Here is a 24,681-nt window from a genome sequence, read left to right as displayed (position 1 = left end):
TTTTCTTGGAACAAATTAGGCACTTTTTTAATAATACAAGAGAGCTATTCAGGAACAGACGTTGCAGTCACATAACAGAAATTAATATCTAAATACCTGTAAAGGTTTTTTTATACAATAGAAAATACCAAATCTGCCAGTCGTATGGCTTAAACAATTACATTTCCCTAACAGTCCCCATTAATTACTCGAAAAAGCAAATCACAACATACCTGTTTTTAATGCTACATTATCATTAAACAAAGAAGTTGGCAAGTCGATAAAGAAAAAAGGCCCAATGCGGTTTCTTAATTTGCAGTTAAATCCAGTAAATCTCAACTTTAAAATGCACATTTTTATATTAGGGTTCTTTCAAACAATGACAGACTTCACTGGGGATGTTTACTTGATGTGATATAGTTCATATGTAGTTGCACACCAGATGCATTCACAGAGTAAATATATTGTATGGTGTGAATCAACAAAACAACACAAATTTGCACAATGACCATAATCGTTTATGTGAGGTGGAGCAGCCAGTGAATTTAGAAATGTTGTTTGGTTATCGACTGTTTCATACATATGTTAACAGTAACATATAGTGCTATTTCCAATAGATATTTGGAGTCCATCCATCTCGAATGAGCAAAGCAGCAAGTCCAAGGAGTACAAAGCCAACGAGTTCCTCTTAGAAAACATTTTGAAAAGGTATGATATGGAACAACTGCAAAGCATACTAGGTGCAGACTAACAAAAGCTGCATATTAGGCACTGGTTGATTTGTGCACAAGGAAACTACAAGCTGTATGGCTCACTCAGAAAGAAAAACTAGACTTTGTTTAATTGATTATTATTTTATCTCCTGAAATTCACATGTCTGGAATTCAGACACAACAATGAACGAAATCTTTAGCCCAGTTTAATAAACCTTATCCTGTGTGTCTTACTCCATTAAATTATGGAGCAAGTCCCACCCAAGTCAGGAATGAGACACACTCACTGAAAAACCTGTGTGAATCTAGGGTTATGTGGTGCCATCTATCTGCTGCGTTCTGGATTTTTGCAACTGTGATCTACATACCAACATTATTTTAGACTTTTAAAAAGAAATGTTGAAAAATATGCAGCGTTTCACAAAAAACATGAAATCCATTAAAGTCAACTGATATGTTGTAAATGTAGTCAATTGTCCTACGACACCACCACAAATAGCCTCAAGGGTACACAAGATTGCAAAAAATGGCATCAGAGAGGGGTTTTTGATAATCAAGAGGAAACGCCCAACTGACAAAACGTCATGTTGCCTAGGTCTCTGCAAATTCTTGTGCGACAGCTGACTTTGTTACAGGAAATATTTCTCTCAATAAGCATAGGAAGCCACAAGAGGTAAATAAAATATAAGTTTAAATACAGAGTTGATCTTATGGAAAAAGATAATTGTAAATGTACAATCAACAAAGTGTCAAATTATATAATCAAAAGTGTCATAAACAGAGATTATTAATTGTTAAAACAGTGCAACTGTTGTCCCTTAGCAAACACAATGAGACATTTATTTCCTTTGCATATTATATGAACAGGACATACATTATACCCTCCGTGCATGTTTATGTGCACTGCAAATGCACATTACAAGAGCTTTGGCTTGGAGCTTTTCCCAACGTCTCCTCACATTCCTACATCTCCACGTCTTTTTCTGGCATAGAACCCCAGGCAGGCACAAAGACCAACAACACTAATTGCAACTCCAAGGATAAAAGCAATTGCGTCTCCCCCATCCATGGCTTCTGCTCCAGGAAGCACAGAGAGCAACGAGATGATAAGTGGTAATAGTTTAAATATGTTCACAAACGCTGTCATGTTCTTCTTGATTGTGAGCTAGGCAGCTGCAGATTTTCAGGTTTTACTGAATAAAGGAGGTCAATTTCAGCTATGAAAAAACAATTAAATAAAAAGTCTGATTAAATACGCACTTTATCAACACTGACCAAAACTGAACCGTTCATTAGCAATGTCTATACAGTTACACTGTAATAATACCTTACATTTCAAGATTCAATTGGTCAAAATATGACTGATATCACTTTTAATAGGAAACTAACTGTCTGTCTTTGAAAACAAAGGACATCAAGTTAAGTCTGTGAAAGTCTAGTAAAAGATACTGCTTTTAAACGGGTACAAGGAGGAGGTGCCTCTTCTGCAATCAGGAATCTGCACCACGGGGTACCTTTTCTCCCAAGGAAACCTGGGTTTATTGATAAGAAAGGAAACAACGGCTCCCAAAGATTCATTTTAAGAGAGTGATATGAATTATGTTAAAAATAAAACAGGAGAGAACGCTCTGGAAATTATTAAATTCACTAACCAAATGCATTTAGTGATCCAGATAGCAAACATCATTCAAGATATTACATGGACAAACACAGAATTTAAGTCAATTGGTACAGTTCTACATTTGTTATTCAGCATGTTAATAGTGATGTAGGTACATCTCTAGATGTGTTAGCAGTGACGGTCAAGTACATGTTGAAAAGTGCGTGAAGAAGTACACAAGATGCAAAAAGAGAGGTACATATGGACCAAAAATTGGTATTATTCAGGGATTAGTCTCAGTCAGGTCATACGAGTCAACTGATTTCCAAATATCCAATCCTGTACTGGATGCCAACGTTTCGATGCTTGCGATGCGTAGTCTCAAGGTCCCATAAAAGACAAGGTGTTAACATCTGTCCGTCTATATCAGCTGTAGGGAGACCATAACAATTGAACCGAACAGGTGTAAGTACCATGGCAATGCAATCCCATCGGAACCCTGAGTTGCATTCAAACCATGTAGCCTCCGCCACACCTTAGTCCTTTGCATACAATTCAATAGTGAAACTAAATCGGAGATGTCAGAAGGTTGTGTCATACCTACCTCATGGCAACGTAGTACATAATTTGTACATGCAGTAAGCATAATAGGGTGCCTAAATGTGAGTACTGTACATCAAGCTGAAAAACTGTTCTAAATACACCGCACATCAGGACCAATACGGAGGGCCATGAGGGCTCATGTCTGGGCAGTCATACTTCTGTTATAGGCTAGTTTTGTTCCTTTCCTGGTAGGCTAGGATGTTCAGTTTAAGAGAGTATGTGTTCTTCTATAGACATGGTTAGCCATATGTACATTTTCGGAAGTCGAAGCACATGGACAAAAGCAAAGAAATAAAATGTGTTGCAGATCAGAGCACTGTCAGATGGGAGTCAGGGTAACAATATTTCTTGCCAACAGGTCACATGTTCAATACTATGTTGCCTTAAGTAAATAAATGTTTTGTGTTGCCAGAAGGCAAAGAGATGTCCCAGAAAACATGATTATATCACGTCTCACGTTGTTATAATGAGGATAAGTACAGGGAGTGCAGAATTATTAGGCAAATGAGTATTTTGACCACATCATCCTCTTTATGCATGTTGTCTTACTCCAAGCTGTATAGGCTCGAAAGCCTACTACCAATTAAGCATATTAGGTGATGTGCATCTCTGTAATGAGAAGGGGTGTGGTCTAATGACATCAACACCCTATATCAGGTGTGCATAATTATTAGGCAACTTCCTTTCCTTTGGCAAAATGGGTCAAAAGAAGGACTTGACAGGCTCCTAAAAGTCAAAAATAGTGAGATATCTTGCAGAGGGATGCAGCACTCTTAAAATTGCAAAGCTTCTGAAGCGTGATCATCGAACAATCAAGCGTTTCATTCAAAATAGTCAACAGGGTCGCAAGAAGCGTGTGGAAAAACCAAGGCGCAAAATAACTGCCCATGAACTGAGAAAAGTCAAGCGTGCAGCTGCCACGATGCCACTTGCCACCAGTTTGGCCATATTTCAGAGCTGCAACATCACTGGAGTGCCCAAAAGCACAAGGTGTGCAATACTCAGAGACATGGCCAAGGTAAGAAAGGCTGAAAGACGACCACCACTGAACAAGACACACAAGCTGAAACGTCAAGACTGGGCCAATAAATATCTCAAGACTGATTTTTCTAAGGTTTTATGGACTGATGAAATGAGAGTGAGTCTTGATGGGCCAGATGGATGGGCCCGTGGCTGGATTGGTAAAGGGCAGAGAGCTCCAGTCCGACTCAGACGCCAGCAAGGTGGAGGTGGAGTACTGGTTTGGGCTGGTATCATCAAAGATGAGCTTGTGGGGCCTTTTCGGGTTGAGGATGGAGTCAAGCTCAACTCCCAGTCCTACTGCCAGTTCCTGGAAGACACCTTCTTCAAGCAGTGGTACAGGAAGAAGTCTGCATCCTTCAAGAAAAACATGATTTTCATGCAGGACAATGCTCCATCACACGCGTCCAAGTACTCCACAGCGTGGCTGGCAAGAAAGGGTATAAAAGAATGAAATCTAATGACATGGCCTCCTTGTTCACCTGATCTGAACCCCATTGAGAACCTGTGGTCCATCATCAAATGTGAGATTTACAAGGAGGGAAAACAGTACACCTCTCTGAACAGTGTCTGGGAGGCTGTGGTTGCTGCTGCACGCAATGTTGATGGTGAACAGATCAAAACACTGACAGAATCCATGGATGGCAGGCTTTTGAGTGTCCTTGCAAAGAAAGGTGGCTATATTGGTCACTGATTTGTTTTTGTTTTGTTTTTGAATGTCAGAAATGTATATTTGTGAATGTTGAGATGTTATATTGGTTTCACTGGTAATAATAAATAATTGAAATAGGTATTTATTTATTTTTTGTTAAGTTGCCTAATAATTATGCACAGTAATAGTCACCTGCACACACAGATATCCCCCTAACATAGCTAAAACTAAAAACAAACTAAAAACTACTTCCAAAAATATTCAGCTTTGATATTAATGAGTTTTTTGGGTTAATTGAGAACATGGTTGTTGTTCAATAATAAAATTAATCCTCAAAAATACAACTTGCCTAATAATTCTGCACTCCCTGTATTTCATAATCATGCCACGCTAGGGTAATATACTACATTGTATGAAGCAGAAACGTTTATTTTAACCTTCCTGTGCTCAGTGTTTAACAGACAGCCCGGCATCTTTTTCAGACGTAAGGAGTTTATATATGGTTCTGGTCATTAGACCAGAAGAGCTTAACAGTAAGAGATGCACAATCTTCCGTAAGCTAGACAGGTAGATTTTTGTGTTTACAGAGTGGTGTGTTAGAATGATGATTATCGATATGGCAAGGCAAGTAATTTGTTAGTGGTGACTGGCATACTCAATTTGTTCAACTTTTTCACAGAACGCTGAAACACATCCAGTAACATCATGACATGAGAGTCCGCATTTTCGGGGAGGAAAGTGGGGAAAAGGAAATACGTAAGACACTTACAACATCACTGATGTGTTTAATTCGTATTTTTATGCCTTTATAGGACGTCTTGTTCATGGAGTGAAACATTATAAAGCCCTTAAGATGTTCACACCACAGAAGTATCCTGAGGTTAGTAGCATAAATTATTATCCACCGAAGTACTGCACCATCATACTCAACCTTGCCAAATGTACATCTTAATCATGTTAGGGCCATACTGCACGTTTAACATAATTGCGTGGCAGTGAAAGATTCTGGTTGTGGAGTGAAGGGAATAAAGTTGGGCTCAAATGTTTTAGTTTTAATGTCTCTCTCCCTCTAACGTCTATGTTTAAACATATCACTCCAGTTGCACTTGATTGGACCGTCACAGTGTACAAGGCCACAGGATAAATAAAGTTTGAAACTGGCAGACATGTTTACAGTAACCACAAGCAGGTCATCGCAGGCCCGTCATTCATACGCATTGAAAGTGAAAGAAGGGGAATATTACTTCTTGTTTCCTTCATTCAGTCTCTTGCATGTCCAGTTCCTTCTCTCAACTTTCCTTCTCCAGCAAACCTTTATGAGTGAAGCCTACTCTCATCCTTTCTATTGTTGAAAGAACACTCGCAATCCACAGATGTTGATTTTAGTTCTGGTCATAATTAAACAGCCCCATTCACATCAAATAAAACAGCCACGACCTATAGTAGAACAAGAAGCAACCAAACCAATGTATAAGGAGCCGTGTTGTGACCTCACAATATTGTGTTTCTCAAGTTTCTGAGAACAGGAACAGTTGAAATATCAAGTAATTGAACAGACTGGAAAAAAATATACATTGTTACAAGTATCTCCTCCAAAGAGAAATAGTTTGAATTACAATGTTAGGCAGCCAGCGATAAGATGGTGGATATTACTTTTTTTTTTTTAATTTACATAATTGTCAATTTGCAAGTACATCTAGTTTGAACTCCTTGCTTTCTGTTATTAGTTGGAAATTATAAATGCTAAGACCCTACTACAGGTAGTTTACATGGATTTTCAGTCTGATATGGATGGGTCTGGTTCATAACTGTAGCAACTGACCCCGCACTGCAGAAGAATTATGATATTCAACGTAGTGCTAATTGGTTACAGACAGGAAGGAAGCTGATGTCAGCACACCAGCATAACCTATCATTCCGACATTGTACTGCTATTAGGGAATAATATATGGTGCATAAAACAATGGTCTCCCAGCTTCCATATATAAACCAGCCTTTCAGAATTATGAGATTTGCTTTTTAGAATGACTTTTAGTAGATACCTCGCTTACCAAACTTTTAAACCTTAAATTCCACCTTGCCTCCTTCCTCACACTAAATGCGGGCCCCATTCTTGCTTCCAGTTGAGTTACAACCTGCCTCGGTGGTTGCACAATGTATCTGGAACACCTGCAGCACTTTCAGTAGATTCAATCTAATGTCCTCATTCAAATGGGCCTCAATGTTAAATTTCTTTACACAGTGGAGATAGTCCATCAATGGGTGCCAAATGCTGCTGATTGTTTATTAACCAGATGGCAAGCATAAGCTATCATTTTCATGTCATGCACCGTCTAACCAGTAAGAGTGGATACTCCACAATGGGGTAGCCCCTTATCTCTCTAATAATACATATAAGCACCTCTTTTCAGCAGCCTTGTATTTTTGGCCATACCCACTATTTTGGGATGGGGGCATTCCTCAAAGCCACATAGTCAACATATTTTCGCTACCTCAGAGTATTGCCTTTAGGCGTGGCAGTGTCTGGTACCAACTGTACATGCGTTTAAAGCATTGTTCCTTATGTTGGGCACAGTTCTTTGCAATATCTGCACAAAGTATGTCTTGTTCTTCATTACAAACTTCCCTGCCCATTATCTGCTTCCAGGATGCTTGGTATCTCCAATTCCCATGTTTTACCCTCCTTCAGCAGTTTGTATATGTCGGAGGTTACCCCTCTAGAAGAGGTGCATTTATTCAGCAATTATTCAAAGACTGCCACTTTCTTCGTTGCCACAGCTGCCTTGTTGGCAGATTCATCGCCCAATGGTGGAGTATATTTGTCTCTCTCAGTCTAATTCTTGCACTTGTTAAATGATTTAATCCTTCTCCTGGTTAACATAACCTTCCTCCATTGTCAAAACAATATGCCCATTAGCACTGGGGAAGAGTTCTGGGTTGAAGCAGATTGGTGTTATGTGTCTATGTAAATGGCATAAGGCCCAGGACAATCATTTAGTGTCGCCTCCTTGGCATATTTTGGCTGCTGAGTGGAGTGATCTGTAAGGAAACTTTATACACCTTTGAACTCGGACCTTAATTTATAGACGGTACCATTGAGAGAAATGAGCCATAATTAAAAATACACGACCTAAGTGACATAATCATCAATGTTAAAAGACTCCACATTTTAATGGTGGGTCTGCTCATTCATAAATTGTGTCTGTACAACATTTCAAGACGTTTGTAATCCCTTTTTAGATGCAGTCAATTGTTGTCTCTTTGAATGATGCCAATTTATTTTCTTGTATTTAAGAACATGCCTTTTTCTTCCACTTTTAGTTACAGATATGCATGTTATTAAATTGTTTATTGTATGAAAGAAATGCAGTGAAGCACAAACATGTATTAGAACTTTGAAATGTTGAGAGCTCCACTGAAGACAATGGAGTAGCTCCCAGTCTATAATGGTTGGTATAATGGCTCTTGCTTCAACCATCCAATGTTTGTTCTTCTGTTTTTACCTTTTTAATTTAACACATTCTACTCTTAGTGGGTGGAATGTTTTAGCCTTCTGCCTCTGGATATGCTTGTTGTTAAAGGTCCTCATCCTCATAGTCCCTTGCCGGCAGCTTTGACCTATATTTCAGGTTCATCGTAGCCCTTAGCAGCGGGATGTAAGGCTATATTAAGTGGATGTTGGATATTACTGTTTATTTAGGTTCAATGGCTTTAGGATAACAAATGCAAAAACTGCAATACAAAAATAATTTGATTATTAAAATACGTGAAGTAGAACTTGTTCATGACAATTTTTTGATTACTAAGTGTTTAAGAGTATGGATGTCTGCATGACACCGAAGAAGTGTCATGTGAACCCTACATTTCGTAGTTCAAGTGCTTTTGGGACAAGCAGAAGAGGGCCATCTCTTACATCCTTCTTACATACTCTCAAATCCCAAGCTCAGCCTTCAAGGATAGTATCTTCTACATCATCCCCACATCATGTTGTTGACTTTGGGTGGACAATATGTTTCGTCAGACATGCTCAAATCAGTTGACCCCAAATACATATAGATGATTAATTTATGGCTGGACGGCTTTGATCACAAGTGTAATTTTTGTGTTTTCACAAAGCTTCAAGGCTAGATTTGGCTATGTCAGTATTTTGACTTATGATATAAAGTACTTTTAAAAGGGCTATATTTTGTGGGCATGATTTTGGGTTATATTGATATGCGATTTTGAAACATATTTTTAGGGCACTATATTGGTCTTCAGCACAAGAGAATATGAGCATTTTGTGGCCTTGGAGTCAGAGGTGGGGACATTTGAAATAAGGTTTTAACCCTTTGGTCTCAATTCTTTCCCACCCCTGAAAGAACAAGAACACAAAGAAGAATACCATTAAAAAATAACTTTGGCAGCTATACAGTTTATATTTGCTCAATGACAAATAGGTGACAAATAGTTCTGGTAGAGCAGCAATGTTTATCATCCTCGCTCTGGAAGGAGCGCATAACTAGAGGTGAATAGTTCACTTCCTAATATTTTGACTGGGACTTCTCCATGAGAGGATAACTCTTCCTTATAAAGGGGTGATGGTGCATCACTAAACACCTGCCCTTTAAACCTTCTGAAATATGAAGCATTCCTCATAACTAATCTCTGACATACTTGAGTTGAGACCAGAGTCCCTTTCAAGCGCACCACTTACATGAGAGTGCTTTGTAAATGAGAATCAGATTTCCATATTTGTTTCTGGAGACCCAAGATCTAGCTCTCTGTCTGGATAAGACTGTATGCCACTTCTTGATGGCATATTGTTTCACCTGTTCTTTTGTATTTTTGTCAGCTTTGGCAATCTCATCATTCTGATAACCATTTATTTCACTGTTCATCCATGTGGGGGTGTCATGGCTGTCAGAGCACCTTGTGCAGTACCTGATTCACCTAAATGTGTATCTGTTTGGCCTACTGTATTATCCTTTTGATGATGCTATAAAATTCACAGCCATACCATCAACTTGACACCACAAGGACATTATCTTACAATGTTCAATAATTATTTTTAAGTTGATCACTAGCATGTTTACCTCCACTGTAATGCAGCCACATCTGAAGGTGCAAATGGTGGTTCTTTCGAAGTCACATTGCGGTGGTGCACCACTGTCCAGGATGAAGGAAGCAGTGTGATGAGCCACGTTCAGCTCAATTGTAGCTATTTTAACATATAATAACCAAGTGGCACGTTAATCTTTTCAACTTACTTCCACTGAAAGGGGATTCATTGTCTGACTTCAATATAGAGAGGACACCTAACGCTGCAAAGAAAATCATCAAGTACTAATAAGTACAGTAGCAGTCAGAGTGGTTGAGAACTACTGCACAATGAGGAATCTGACGAACTTGTCAATGAGAACAAGTAATGCCTATACGTCAATGGTCCATAGAAATTACTGGCTACTTTTGACCACACAAGTTCGTCAGACATGATTAGCTTGTGATACTGTACAATTGTCCTAGTGCTTTTGCTTAGGAGGCAGGACTTGCTAACTGTATAAAACAGTGCTTCTAACCCAGGGAACCGCACCTATCGCAGGAACTTGTTTGGCAACATACCATGATGATTTTCGTGGGCAAAGTTCACAACTCGCCTGTGCAGATCTAGTCGTATTGCAATGAGAGTTTCTTCAAGCAGCAGACCTCCAGGTGTAATAATGAGTGTATCTTGAACTTCTTTGCAGGCCATGTTTTTTTCTGACAGCCACTGAAAACTGAATGACTTTTGTAACAGGTCAGCTGTTCAAAATGACTCTCTTGACTGATTCTAAAGTGAGGTCTTCCTGTGAAGCTTTTGATAAGGGTCTTGTCCTGGTTTGTGCACAAATGTAAAGTTATAATTCATGATACACATGTCCCACCCCTCAATAGTGGGTGGCGTTTGGCTCAAAGATGTCCATAAATGGTCAGCAGCGCTCAGTGACCAGTATGCAAGGTTTGCCTTAGTAAAACATATATTGCAGCACTAACCTTTCGTTTTCAGGCCGACAGTATGCTTTCTCAATTTCGTTTAAAATGCGGCTTGCTTATAACACAATACAACAAGGCAAGACATTTCCTGGTTTACTTTGCACTTACATCCCCTTGACCTACCGAACTGGTATTCACAGTGATATTGGTGGTCAAGAATATTAAAGAGGCCATCGCCTCTGCCAGTCACATGGTGTATTTCAACCCAGATTTGAACACTTCAAAACACTCTGTGTACCAAACAATCTACCTTTCTTTGTCAGCTTTGTTAGTGGGAAGCTTCTTGTTGTGAAGTGTGGAATGTATTAAGTGCAGTAGCTGCCATGTCAAACAAAGGTCAACTTTCTGACACATTCCATGGAACAGGGGTTTGGTGAAATGTAGAAAGATTCTAGATCCAGCTGCATGACTCATCTAGAGAACATGTAGCAAAACAATGTAAATAGCTATCTAGCTTGCATTTGTCAGCATTCACGGAGTGTCCCACTTTCTCAAGCAGTGGCTACACTGTTTGTAGGGAGGTCTGTTTCTGGTGGTGGTCATGCTCTTCCTGATATGGGGCCAAACACAAAAAATGTCATCACTGTAGCTGAACCAAGTTCTAGTAGACCTGATGAATTCTGCAAACTGTTATTAGTTGAGGACATTCCATAGCTATGAATTTTGAATCTAAAGAGTTCCATGTGTGTTAAAAAAGTTATCATGAACCTGGATTGTTCATCTAGCTCTAGCTGATGGTTGCCCTTAAAGAGGTCCGATTAGGAGAAGGCAGATGTTTCATTCAAACAACTGATCATCAGACTGAGATATGGGCTTGGATGTCGCACAATTTCCATCACCATGTTGGGCACATGCAAATTTGTATGCTACCCTTTTCAGCACAGCTACAATCGGAGATACTCATGAAGTGTAACCTCAACAATGGCTCTATTTTTGCCTTGTCAAGCAGATTTTGGAGCTTTTTCTTCACCTGCTTTTAAGGATGCATTGGTACAAGTCGATGGGTTGGGCAACTTGTTGAAATTTCTTGTCAATGTGTACTCTGTGCATCTTTCATTATTACAATGTCCACAAAAACATCTTACATGGCTCAAGACGTATAGTAGGAACCTCACATTTCAAAACATTGATGTCTTCCTGTACAGTGGAGGAAACACATAGCAAGTTTAAAAAAAATAAAAAAAAACGTTTTTTAGGCTGATCGCTAGCTTGTTTACCTCTAACTGTAATACATACACATGTAAAAGTATGAGAGTTGGTTCAATCAAGAATCAGAGGCACACTTCATACAACAGGCTGCACTGCTGTCCAAGACAAAGGCAGCAGTATGATGAGACATTTTCAGCTCAATTATATCTTTTTCAATGCTGTCCCAAAAAAGGAAACTGCTCATGGCTCAAGCTGGTCTGACAATATACAATTACACCTTGAAGAATCTTTCACTCATACTGCTGACTACAGAGGAGTCAGCAGATCGCCTTTTGCCTATCAATGTGCCATACATGAATTACAGTTTTCAGTCTTAAGTGGCCACCCTTTACAAACTCTTCTTCCCTACACTTCAAAGCACCAACTCTACAGATTCTTGCAAAATGATTTTAGCAACTGCACTTTTGGCCACTCGCTTGGCAAACAAATAAACATGAAGTCAACCCACCCTATTAGCATATATTCACATCTACATCAAGCCTCTTCTTTTGTCATTCCAGTTCTTGTCACCTTTTGACATCTGCTGAACCTGTCATACAGTCTAGTTTTATCTAGCTTACAAATCCAGTGTACAAGTCTCCACTCTCATTTGAAGAGTCTGGGGAGATAAGAGACTCTTTAAGCAGCTTCTATCATAAGGCAGTGGAATTACTGCCTTCAGTGAAATTGCTTTCTTATTGCTGAAGTTTCAGAATTGGCAGTACGTGACCAGTTTGCAAACACGAGTAGCAAGGTCATGTCATTCTTTAAATGTTCAATTCAAAGCGTACCTTTCAAATTCTAGGTTGCATTGTGGGTCAGGGCATTTACTGAGACATTACAGTAGTCTATTGTATGAAATTCTTCTCATGAGGAAAGTCAGTGCTAGGTCTCGTATATTATCCCTCTAATCTTTCAGGAACAGATGACAAGCACGCTCATCAGTATCTTTTTTCCATGCTATTGCCATATTTCCTAACTGAAGCCCAACATTTACTTATCAGACAAGTCAAAAGGTGGATGATTGCCAAGAAACAAGCTAGAGGTACCCTTATCTCTAGGCATCCTGTTTTGAAGGTATGGAAATAGAATCTGTGTCGGCTTCAGTGGACATTCATTGATAAAAGTCTCTTAGGAGTTCACTCTATTTCAGTTACTTGGCGGATGGCGTGAGTGATTGATACCAGAGACAACAAGTTGGCTCCTTGCAACCAACAGGTGCAATTCTGAAGAGCAGCATAAGCCTCAGAGATGGAATATGCCTCTTCACTCCCTCCTTTTAATATAGGTAAAAGTATTCTGGAGTTTTTCTCTGGCCTATGTGGAGCTAGGAAATGCTTCTATTTTACGAATTGATTGTAAAGTATTGGCATGTATTCTAATGGGACTGCCAGAGACTACATCTGGAGTGTTACTGTACTTGCATACTGAAATGTCACTTCAAACAGACAGCCAGAGTCAGGTAAACTCTTTATCTCCTTTAATTTAAGGTGGAGTGCAAGAATGTTATCAATACCGGTCAGCTTAAAAGCGAGGGTATATGACTATGCTTACTGTTGCTGAGGCTAGAGCAAGATAACTGGATAGAACGGGCATGTAAAAAAAAAAAAAAAAAAAAAACTACACACAACAGGATTACGTTTATAGCAACCTATTCGAGGTCCAGTCATCTTGAACAAATATTGGGGCCTTTTTAAGGCAGCTCCTGGTCTTGATTCTATCATTACCAACCACTGTTTTGTCACATATCACTGAGGACACACCATCAGAGAAACCAGAGTTTGCAGTTACTCACCACCTGTCAGTAGGCCAAAGGAAACAGGTTTCCACAACCTAATGTTTTTTTCACTTGTGGTAAATGCTCAGTATTCACATTGGGTCTCAACAAAACACAACTTCAATTATAAAACACAAATAAATTACAAGATCTACCACTTTCTCAGTTTTCTCAGTACCTATGTGGTTTACGTTATCATTTGTGATTGTAACAAAATGTACATAGGAAAAACTATGAGACAGCTTAATTTGAGAAGAAAGGAACATGTTCTGGTATGTAAAAATAAAGATATCATATACACCTTATCAACACAAATTTATTCATCCAAAGATAAGGATGGCAGTGCTACATTACATTGAATTTACCATAAACATTCCACCTCGGAGGAGAACACAGGAACCTTAGACTCAGACAGGCAGAAGCAAGATGGATCTGCTGCTTGTGAGCTGTGGAATACAGATGGCACATGGATGAAGAATGACATTTCTTTTTCTAAAAATGCACTGCAATTAAATCGACAACCTAGATAATCAAAGTTTGAGGACTTTTTCAGTGCCTGCACTCTGACAAGGACTATTCTTACATCTACCCAGTATGGGGCAGATCCATGTAACATTTGATAAAGTATTATTATTTCTTTATAAGAATGATGCACACTGCTCAGCTTACAAGATCACTCAGCTGGTAGTTCCATTTAAGCCATAGATGATAGGATATTTACTTCACACTTTCCTAATATGGTGTACACTTACATTTGGTTCCTTATTCCATTACTCTCTTGCTGGACATAGATGTGTTGGTCAGATCATTTTTATAGTTTAGGACCCTTCTGTGCATTTTAATAGTTTAGGGTGCATCTGTCCTTTACAATATGGCACCCGTGTACACAACACCTAAGTCGTAAAAGATATATCTACTTTAAAATTTCCTAATATGTATTCCAGTATTAGTGTATTCCTTTTCCCTTTCTGCATTACTCTTTAGATGTACATGGATAAGTCTCTCCCGAGCATTATTTATTCATCACTTACTAAAATGCAACCATGACATTACTAGTTAAGCGCACTTATTCCCTTCCAAAATGGCACCTGTGTATACCCTATGGTCGATCAAACCTTTTGCCCAATCTTCCACACATTTTGTCCAAGTCATACAGATTTAAAAATGATTGCCATAATTCTTCTCACAATATACTTTTTGCTATTTATTTGGCCTACAGTGTGCAGGCTAAGCCAATGTTATTTTTACGGCAATGAGATGCCTATAAATAAATATTAGCAAGTGGGAACTCACCTTTACCAGTTCGACTATTTCATATGGGGGCCTAGGGTCCAATCCCCCGGTTTGAGCTCCCACGACCTCTTAACATTACCAGTGAACAGGCATTTTCTCAAGAAGCAAAAACTGGACCCTCACTTGCCCTGACAAGTTTATCACTTCTATTTTAGAAAGTTGTCTGTTACCTGCCTAAAGCTTCTAGAAGCCCATTTGAATGAGCTTCCAACTGTCACCCAGAAGATGTCACGCTCCTTTGATAAAGTGTGAACTTGCTCTCACAGCTGAGACAAAGGCCTTGCATGTGGGGATATGTTCTGTTCCTCTGGTAGGCTGATCATCTGGGTTTTGTCCAGGAACTTAACTTCAAAGAGGCCTACCCTGTCACAGGCAGATGAGACTAACACTTGGGCCTGCCCCATTCCTTTGTGCCCCTAGTCAGTCAGACAACATGGCCAGTGGGAAGGAAGCAGCCCTAATGATTGGTTTACACTGGCCACAGGAGAACGTTGCTTATATCCCTGGCAACATCTTTAAGGTGGGGAAAGGAGCTCTGCTCAAGAGACAAAAGGTTCTGCCATACTGACTCTAGGCAGAGAAGGCCACAGTGGGATTGTCTGCAGTATGGCATACAAGAGGTACTGTAAATGTTGGTATGGTCACCCCTAGGAAATTTTACCCCATTGGTTAGAGAGTGGCCAGGAGTTTCCTCCACCCACAGGCTGTCTTTGGGCATAAATATGCAGCCTCCAGTAATCCCTACAGAACACTATCTGGACCTGTGGAAGAACACGTGTTGGCTGAGCACTTTGTATGTTCTACCTGTTACCTATATATCTCATAACATGCTGGAATAAATACAACTTCATCTACCACAAGCTTGACTCACATATCGGATATTACTTCTCTCTGCAAAATTTTGGAACCTCGTATGCTAATATCTAACCACCTTCTACGGCAATGAGACGCCTATAAATAAATATTAGCAAGTGGGAACTCACCTTTACCAGTTCGACTATTTCATATGGGGGCCTAGGGTCCCATCCCCCGGTTTGAGCTCCCACGACCTCTTAACATTACCAGTGAACAGGCATTTTCTCAAGAAGCAAAAACTGGACCCTCACTTGCCCTGACAAGTTTATCACTTCTATTTTAGAAAGTTGTCTGTTACCTGCCTAAAGCTTCTAGAAGCCCATTTGAATGAGCTTCCAACTTTCACCCAGAAGATGTCACGCTCCTTTGATAAAGTGTGAACCTGCTCTCACAGCTGAGACAAAGGCCTTGCATGTGGGGATATGTTCTGTTCCTCTGGTAGGCTGATCATCTGGGTTTTGTCCAGGAACTTAACTTCAAAGAGGCCTACCCTGTCACAGGCAGATGAGACTAACACTTGGGCCTGCCCCATTCCTTTGTGCCCCTAGTCAGTCAGACACCAGGGCCAGTGGGAAGGAAGCAGCCCTAATGATTGGTTTACACTGGCCACAGGAGAACGTTGCTTATATCCCTGGCAACATCTTTAAGGTGGGGAAAGGAGCTCTGCTCAAGAGACAAAAGGTTCTGCCATACTGACTCTAGGCAGAGAAGGCCACAGTGGGATTGTCTGCAGTATGGCATACAAGAGGTACTGTAAACGTTGGTATGGTTACCCCTAGGAAATTTTACCCCATTGGTTAGAGTGGCCAGGAGTTTCCTCCACCCACAGGCTGTCTTTGGGCATAAATATGCAGTCTCCAGTAATCCCTACAGAACACTATCTGGACCTGTGGAAGAACAGAAGAGACTGGACCTGTTGTCTGTGACCTAAGAAGAACCCTGAAGTCTGGGCCTCCTATCTCACAAAACAGTTGACTCCAGAGGTCATAAGGCTGATCTCCGGTTTGAACTACTAGGATTCCATAATGCCCTGGAGGCATTTTTCTTCTGTTCCCCTTCTGATCAGTTCCAACTGGATCTGCCCTGGAACCTGCTGCTGGCCTCTGCTGGAGTGATCCTTGACCCTCAAGTGGTGTCTCCACGGTCCTGGACCCTTGGCTGGTGTCAAAGTGTACTCCTCCTCACAAATCCTGAAACCTGGGACTTAGAAACTTTTTGCTCTGGGAATGGGTGGGGGACTTGGTCAAGGCTACCAAACCGATCCAATGAAGGTGCATTCAGGTTACTCCAGCTATGTTCTTCTCCACAGCAGCAATTCTAATTCAGCCAGACCTCATAGAGAAGGTATGTGGCCTTGTGGAGTAAAGAATCTGAGCTCTAAAAAATAGACTAAGTCCAAAGGTAGTAATCTTCACTGGGCGAAGGTGCAAAACGTTTCAGGCCAGGGATGGACTTTCCTTGAAAATGAAAATCAAATTTCTCCCACTCCTTGTTTCAACATCAACGTCAACAGGCTTCACAGAGAGCTCATCCAGCGGCTTTCAGACAACATGGGGCTCTCTTGGCTATAGCCTGTTACCCTGTCCTGCTGAAGATTTCGACTTCCATTCTAGAGGCTGAATGTAAACTTTCTGACCGGGCTGAACCCAGATTTTATATTCAACCCACTTTTCATTGCAGTAACAGATGTTACATTACAGCCGAGAATAAATGGACATTTCTTCTTGAATCCAAAATTGAATTATAAGACCACAGCCAGCCACAACCCATTTAATCCAGTTCCCATCTGCCACGGTGTTAATTGTGGGAAGCTACTGCATTAGGTCAGACAAGCGGTCTCTTTCTCTATCTCAGTCTACAGACTACACCATGGTGCTTTCACTAGGGCTGGGCAGTAATCTCCACACTGCCGGCGGAGTTCGTGGAGCTTTCCCACTCCGCTTGGAGTGCGGAGTTCGGCAAATACTCCGCCAATCAATCAATGACTTGTTAAGTGCGCTACTCACCCGTTAGGGTCTCAAGGCGCTGGGGTGGTTGCTACTGCTCGAATAGCCAGGTCCCGAGTCTTTTCCTGAAGATCAGGAGGTCCTGGGTCAGACATAGTTCGGCGGGGAGGGAGTTCCAGGTTTTGGCGGCGAGGTGGGAGAAGGATCTGCTGCCGGCTGTGGTACAATGGATGTGGGGGACGGTAGCAAGGGCGAGGGTGGCGGAGTGGAGCTGGCAGGTGGGTAGGTGGAAGCTGAGACGTTCGTTGAGGTAAGCAGGGCCTGTGTCGTGGAGAGCCTTGTGAGCGTGGATGAGGAGTTTGAAGGTGATCATTTTATTGACGGGGAGCCAGTGAAGGTCTCTGAGGTGGGCTGAGATGTGTTAGTGGCGTGAGATGTTGAGGATGAGGCGTTCTGAATAAGTTGAAGTTTCCTCTGGAGCTTGGCCCCTTTTCCCGCGTAGAGTACGTTGCCGTAGTCCAGTCTGCCTCTGACGAAGGTGTGGGTGACCGTTTTTCTGGTGTCTATGGGGATCCATCTGAAGGTCTTGCGAAGCATGCAGAGGGTGTTGAAACATGAGGTTGAGTCAGCGTTGACGTGCTCTGTCATGGTGAGCGATGAGTCTAGTATGAAGCCGAAGTTGCATGCGTGGGTGGAGGGGGTTGGTGCGGTTCCTAGGGTGGCTGGCCACCAGGAGTCGTCCCAGGCAGAGTGGTTGGAGCCAAGGATGAGGATCTCCGTCTTATCCGAGTTCAGTTTGAGGTGGCTCGTTTCCATCCACTTGGCGATGGCATGCAATCCGTTGTGGAGGTTGATCTTAGCGGTGGCGGGGTCCTTGGTGAGAGAGAGAATCAGTTGGGTTTCGTCCGCGTAGGAAACGATGTTGAGGCCATGAGAGCAGACGATTTTGGCGAGCGGCGCCATGCAGATGTTAAAAAGGGTTGGGCTGAGAGAGGATCCTTGTGGGACTCCACAGATTGTCTTGGTGGATTTTGACAGGAACGGAGAGAGGCGGACTCTCTGAGTTCTACCAGAGAGGAAGGATGTGATCCAATCCAGGGCATTGTGGCAAATCCCGGCGTCATGGAGGCGTGCGCAGAGGGTGTGGTGACAGACGGTGTCGAAGGCTGCTGAGAGGTCAAGGAGGATGAGGGCCGCGGTTTCTCCTTTGTCGAGCATGATCCTGATGTCATCGGTTGCAGCGATGAGAGTGGTCTCAGTGCTGTGGTTCTTGCGGAAGCCGGATTGGGAGAGGTCTAGCGTGCCGGTGTCCTCCAGAAAGCGGGTCAGTTGGCTGTTGACTATCTTCTCGATGACCTTCGCTGGGAAGGGAAGGAGGGAGATGGGCCAGTAGTTCTTGAGGTCTTCGGGGTCTGCCATGGGTTTTTTGAGCAGGGCGTTGACTTCGGCGTGTTTCCAGCTCTGCGGGAAGGTGGCGGTCTCAAAGGAGCTGTTTATGATGGCACGGAGTTGGAGGTGGCAATGATTTGCTGGCTTTGTTGAAGATATAGTGAGGGCAGGGGTCGGCGGGTGATCCGGAGTGGATGGTGCTCATGGTCTTGTTGGTGCCCTCGTCGTTGGTTTTGGTCCAGGTGCTCAGGCGGTTGGTGTGTCTGGGTGAGTTGGGGTTAGAGGTGGACGCGGTGGTCGTGGGGATCAGGGAGGTGAAGCTGCCGTGGATGTCCGTGATCTTGCGGTGAAAAAAGGTGACGAGGGAGTCGTAGAGGTCTTACGAGGGGGGGGGGTCAATTGAACAGGACTTTGGGTTGGCGAATTCTTTGATGATGCTGAAGAGCTCTTTGCTGTTGTGTGCGTTGTTGTCGATTCGGTCTTTGTAGAATGATCTTTTGGTAGTCCGGATGAGCTGGTGATGCTTGTGGATGGCTGTCTTGAGGGCAGCGTGGTTGCTTTCTGTTTGTTTGTGGCGCCATACCTTCTTGATTTTCCGGCATTCCCTCTTGGAGGCCTCAGGTTCGGCGGTGAACCAGAGTGCTTTTGTGCTGGTGTGGTTGTTGGGTGGTTTCCTAAGAGGGGTGAGGGTGTTGGCGCAGTCACCAACCGCCACTTGGTTGAGTTTAGATAACCCCACTGTTAGAAACCAAGCGATCTGAGTTAGTATGTACATTATGGCTTGGTGCTGGTGTGTATCCCTCGCTCTCAGGGAGGCAGTGTTGCTCTCTCGTCTTTGTAGCCCCAGGGTTGGTCTAATGGGGTTGCTATGGGTTACAGAGAGAGCAGTGGAAGCTCTGCTGCTGTCCCGTCTCTGTTTCCCAGCTACCTGCTGCACCCTTTTCAAACAGCTGAATGCTGGAGTCCTCTGTGAGCCGAGAAGAAAGGAGAAGCAGCCTGCTAATGCTCCAGGCTGCAGCACTGAGTGGCTCATAAGCAGTTGCAGCAGAGATTGAAGGGAGCACCTGATCGCAAGAAACCACCCGATCCGCTGCACACATTGAGTAGTATGGCACAGCCTCACAGACTGAGATACACAAATGCAGCTACAGCACAATACACTAGTGCTTGGATTTAACTCTGTGTTTAATGCTCTTGTTAGCCATCGTGCATGCGCCGGCCCTCACAAAAGTGTTTTTGTTCTAAGTGTCCAATTCTAAACACATGGGGACACTACATGGAGTCTACCCATGTGTGCATTGCAAGGGTGACATTTTGCATCTGTGTGTTGTGAGCAAGCATCTCAAAACTCGCAGACTATCAGAAGTACGCCTACATCTGTGCGCTGTGGGTACGATATTTACATTTGTGGATTGTGGGAAGTGAGGGATACATTGTGAGTGCGTTATTTAGATTTCTGTGTTGTAAGTGTGCATCCTAACTCGGTGGGACTATATCAGCATCAGATCTGTGTGTATCAGAGCTCATTGGTGCCATCAGCATTATTTATTTATTTGCATGTGTACATGTGTGACCGACGGCCCATCGAAAACTCACTCAGCAACTTATCCCAGACTGGTACTTGTATACATTTGTGTGTTATAATTGTCTGCTTGAGTCTCTGGAATAGGTTTGGCACTAGAAGGACCTCTAAGTGGATATTTAAGGTGGTGGTAACCTCTGAAAAGCTAATGCTGATGTATCGGAAAGGAACCCATGCAGCTTTTATTTTAGGACCTGGTGGAAAAAACCTTATAGTGAAATTTTGGACAGATGGGCTGCATTGCATTGTCCCATTCACTTGCACAGGAATAAGAAATCTTTTAAGAGCAACAACTAATAAATGATGAAAAAGTATCTGTGTGGGCTAAACAATCACAAGGCTCCCTTCTAAAGATGGAAAGTATCATGGTATAGTCACTCTTTGCTTTGAACTAACATTTCAAAGATCGTAGGGATGGGCGGAGCTCTGCAGAATCTGGCTGAGTTTTTATGACACTCCGCAAGTTTACATATGTCAGAGTCTACTTCCCTACATACAGATGACTATGGGCAGGAAAAAGTTAAACAAATGCTAAGTCAGAAAAAAAACATTCAAAAACAAAGGCTGGGCAAGAGACAATTAAGAGAAGGAAGAAAATAAAGACAGGAGGTAAGAGATTTATAAAAACATGGAGGGAACTGAAAATAGTGATCAAAAGAAACAGCGCACAAGCCTAGTAAGAGTAAAATGTCACAAAGAGTGTTAAAAGAACAAAAATGAAAACTGCTCATTTGAGCGCTGAACAAGAGCATATTAAAAAGGACCAGATGAGCCAAAGGACACCACTTAACGAATGACAACAGGATATTGGAAGCAAGTATGGTGATGCTATAGCCAAGAGGAGAATGCAGAAGACCAAGGCTCACACAAAAAAACAGGCAAACACAGGAAGCAAGAGTGAAAATGTCCTGCACAGGAGCAGTGCGGAGCATTTACTCGGAAAAGGTGGATAAGAAAAAAAAATAATATAGCACAACAAGGAAAAGACACCAACATACAAAAAACAGAGGAAATGGACTTAATGAAAGAAAGAGAGATACACAAGAATGAGGAGATAGACCGATATTAATGCAGAAATGACAACTAGGGTGCTATTACAAAGAAAGAGATTTGACACAAGCAGCAAACTCAAACCCATAAAGAAACAAGCATTTGCAATGCAACGGGTCTTGCGTTGCATCATGTTAGAGATGATCGCGTTGTAAACTCCTAACACGACTTTTCATCTATTGGCAAAAGTGCTTTTATGTAGGTAACCCAAAAAAGTGAAATTAAGTGTGTAAAGCGCTCGACTTCTGCCAAGTGAAATCACGTGGAAAATAGAGGAAAAAAGTAGTCCACGATCAGACAGAAAACAGCGAGCCTCGCATGTTTTCTGTACTTGGTCACTGCGCTCGAGGAGGGCTAACCACTGGAAAAGGCAAGACGTGTGCGTGCCTTCGACTAATGAAAGCAAGCAGATTTTACTAGGCAAGCCCATGAACCAATGAAGGTCACTGACGTGACGTCGACAGGGCTCCGAGCACTTTTCTAGTAACTAAAGTGTCTCGCTGCGATACGCATGCGCGAGCGCATGCAACGCAGGCTCGACCCTAAAAAGGAATGGCATAAAGTGCAAATGATGACAGAAAAACAAACAAACATGGAAAATCCAATAGGTGTTGCATGGATGACAATGCATGAAATCAATCATCAAATTACGTGGTAGCATGCTCTTTGGCTGACTATTAAGTAAAAAAATATTAACACTCTAATTACAAACATTAAAATGTAAAAAGTCCAGATTTTAACACATGTTTTATTTCAAGTCTTTTGCCGCATCGTACATTATGTGGTGCTGGTAGAGGGGCTTTGTTACTTATTTTACACAGTCTGCCAAATGCCATGCATCACGTGCCAGACTAATGCAAATTGTTAGTCATTACTCCATTCCCGCACTGGAACATTTTGTCACACCATGTGGATAGGTGCTCTGCTCTCAGAACCAGTTCTTTATGTGCCAGTGACAAAAGCTATTTGTCAGCATGCTGAGAAAGCCTCTGAAACTCAGCATTTAGCTGCTACTACTATCAGTAGCCAGGAGAGGTAAAGGGTCAAAAAAGATCAACAGCTGCCAGTTAAACTTTGGAAAATTTACATTGTTGTATGAGGCTGACGGTGGGTAGTCCCTGCTCTCTGCCGACACAGAAAACTTTAAATTAAATGGCAATATGTTGTCACTTTCGCGCTTCATGTGTGGGGTGATTTCTAATATTTATGTTTACAGGGATTTTTCTGCCTGGTTTTAATTGTAATTAAGTTTCACTCATTGTCACGCATAAGGCATGAAATGTCACATAAGCAGTATGAAACTTGGCATCTATGTTTACCTGAAATTAAGAGTGAAATAATGGCTTTAAATTTCGTTCTCACTCGCCACAACAGTTCTTAAAAGACAGCTAGGCTAACATATACTGGATGGATAACCATTAGACAGATATCAGGAATGAAATGCCACTTGGAACGCTCGCTTGGTGTACCTGCAAGCTTGGCTTTACTGCACGAATAGCAAGCACTTTTAAAAGAAGATCGACAGTCATGAGGCTGCGCGAAACAAAACGATCCAAGCAGCACTGACGCTGGCGAGATAAGTGCAGTGACTGGGCTAAGAGCTGCAATTAAGTGAACGGGAAGTACCTGTACACACACGAGGCCACATGGAGAAATAAAAACACATTTTCTGTGCAATATGTACTCATCAAGACATTGGCAAAAAAAAATACGTTTCCTGTTTAATTAAAAAAACTTAAATACCACTTACAAGATATTGCTCGTTAAAGGTTTCAAATTGGAGTGTTAAATGCACGGCTAGGACTCGCCCAGCACGTTCTTCTCAGTCAGTACATTCACGCGTACAGACAAACGCGGAAATAAGCTTTTTGACTACAAATCCCATGAAAACATTGGCCTACAACTCCCATAAAGCGCATTCACCAATGGCTGATGTTTTCTTTCCGACGTCCCATTATAGATGGGGTGTAGTTGTAGGCGGGGTGGTGTCTCGCGGAGTGACGCCAGCTAATCCACGCTGTTTGCATCCTCTCGGAAACACATAATACGGTCTCGATATTAAGTATTCCGCCATATTATCGATGTTGCTTGTGTCGATTCACTGAAATAGGATGGACTATCTCGTTTTAGCGACGGAATTACTCCAAGGCGTATATCAGGGAGCATGGGATTTAGAGCGAACGTTTAACACTTAAAAGAATTAAGCAAACGTAGTTGTTGCTAATTAGGCCAGTAAATGTGGAACTTTGTGAAACCGACTTTGAGAAAGGCAAAGCTTTAAATAAGTAATTGATTAATTCACATTTTTTTTACTATTACATTTTGGGATGGGGTTTCATAATATTAGCGGGCCTATTTGCATACTGATGGGATCTGTTTAATAAGTAGGACATTGATGTCGCAGAAAGGCAATTATGAGGCAGTTTGGAGTTACATGCTGATGACTTTTTGTGATTATGCTGAGGCTTTGTTGTAAATGAAGTGGGCACATGCAAACATGACTGTGACAAGCTATGGAGTAGTACTTAATTTGTAAAAAAAAAAAAAAGTGCCATGGCCCTCGCTAGGAGGCCACTGCAGCTTGCACCACGTGTTGCCCCTGGCAGAGCTGGCAAAGATAGCACTAACACACTACTAACCGTCACACTCTTAAAAGTTAAAAGTGTGACAATTTCATGCAGCCTAAGCTATAACAAGTGCCTTGGCGGTAGGTGTTAGTCCTTTTTATTGTGTTTTGGATACAACAAATTCTAGCATTCGTGACAAGAATATTCAGTTCTCTGAAGGACACGGAGGCAAGGATTATTCTTCTCTTTCTTTCCATTTTTAGTAGCCAACCAAGTAAAAGTTTAATAACACTACATTTCACATGACCACATCATAGTCACATATCCACCCATTGAGACACAGCCCTATATAACCCTCTTGAAGTTATACAACTTTATTTCTTAGTCTAAGTCCAAAGAAACAGCCAAGACCTTGTAACGGCAAGCTCATAAACCTAGTGGAACAAATCACCAGT

At 41.8% G+C, this 24,681-nt stretch overlaps 1 protein-coding gene across 2 annotated transcripts; it reads right to left on the bottom strand.

Annotated features, from left to right (window-relative positions):
* Positions 1–23,536, bottom strand: SMIM30 (small integral membrane protein 30). 2 transcript variants are annotated; one of them, XM_069228954.1, is made up of 3 exons: positions 23,410–23,500; positions 13,910–13,990; positions 1–1,909 (listed from the first exon to the last, which is right to left on the bottom strand). In XM_069228954.1, the coding sequence occupies exon 3, from the start codon at positions 1,837–1,839 to the stop codon at positions 1,648–1,650; it is 192 nt and encodes a 63-aa protein (XP_069085055.1). In that variant the 5' UTR covers positions 1,840–1,909; positions 13,910–13,990; positions 23,410–23,500; the 3' UTR covers positions 1–1,647. The 2 variants fall into 2 exon arrangements, with proteins under 2 accessions (XP_069085055.1, XP_069085054.1); XM_069228953.1 differs by lacking the exon at positions 13,910–13,990 and having other exon boundaries at positions 23,410–23,536.
* Between the last annotated feature and the right edge of the window lie 1,145 nt (positions 23,537–24,681).

Source organism: Pleurodeles waltl, chromosome 4_1 (assembly GCF_031143425.1).
Source record: "Pleurodeles waltl isolate 20211129_DDA chromosome 4_1, aPleWal1.hap1.20221129, whole genome shotgun sequence".
Lineage (NCBI taxonomy): Eukaryota > Metazoa > Chordata > Amphibia > Caudata > Salamandridae > Pleurodeles > Pleurodeles waltl.
Note: the sequence above shows the minus strand (reverse complement) of the source record. Positions and strands in the feature narration are given on the sequence as shown.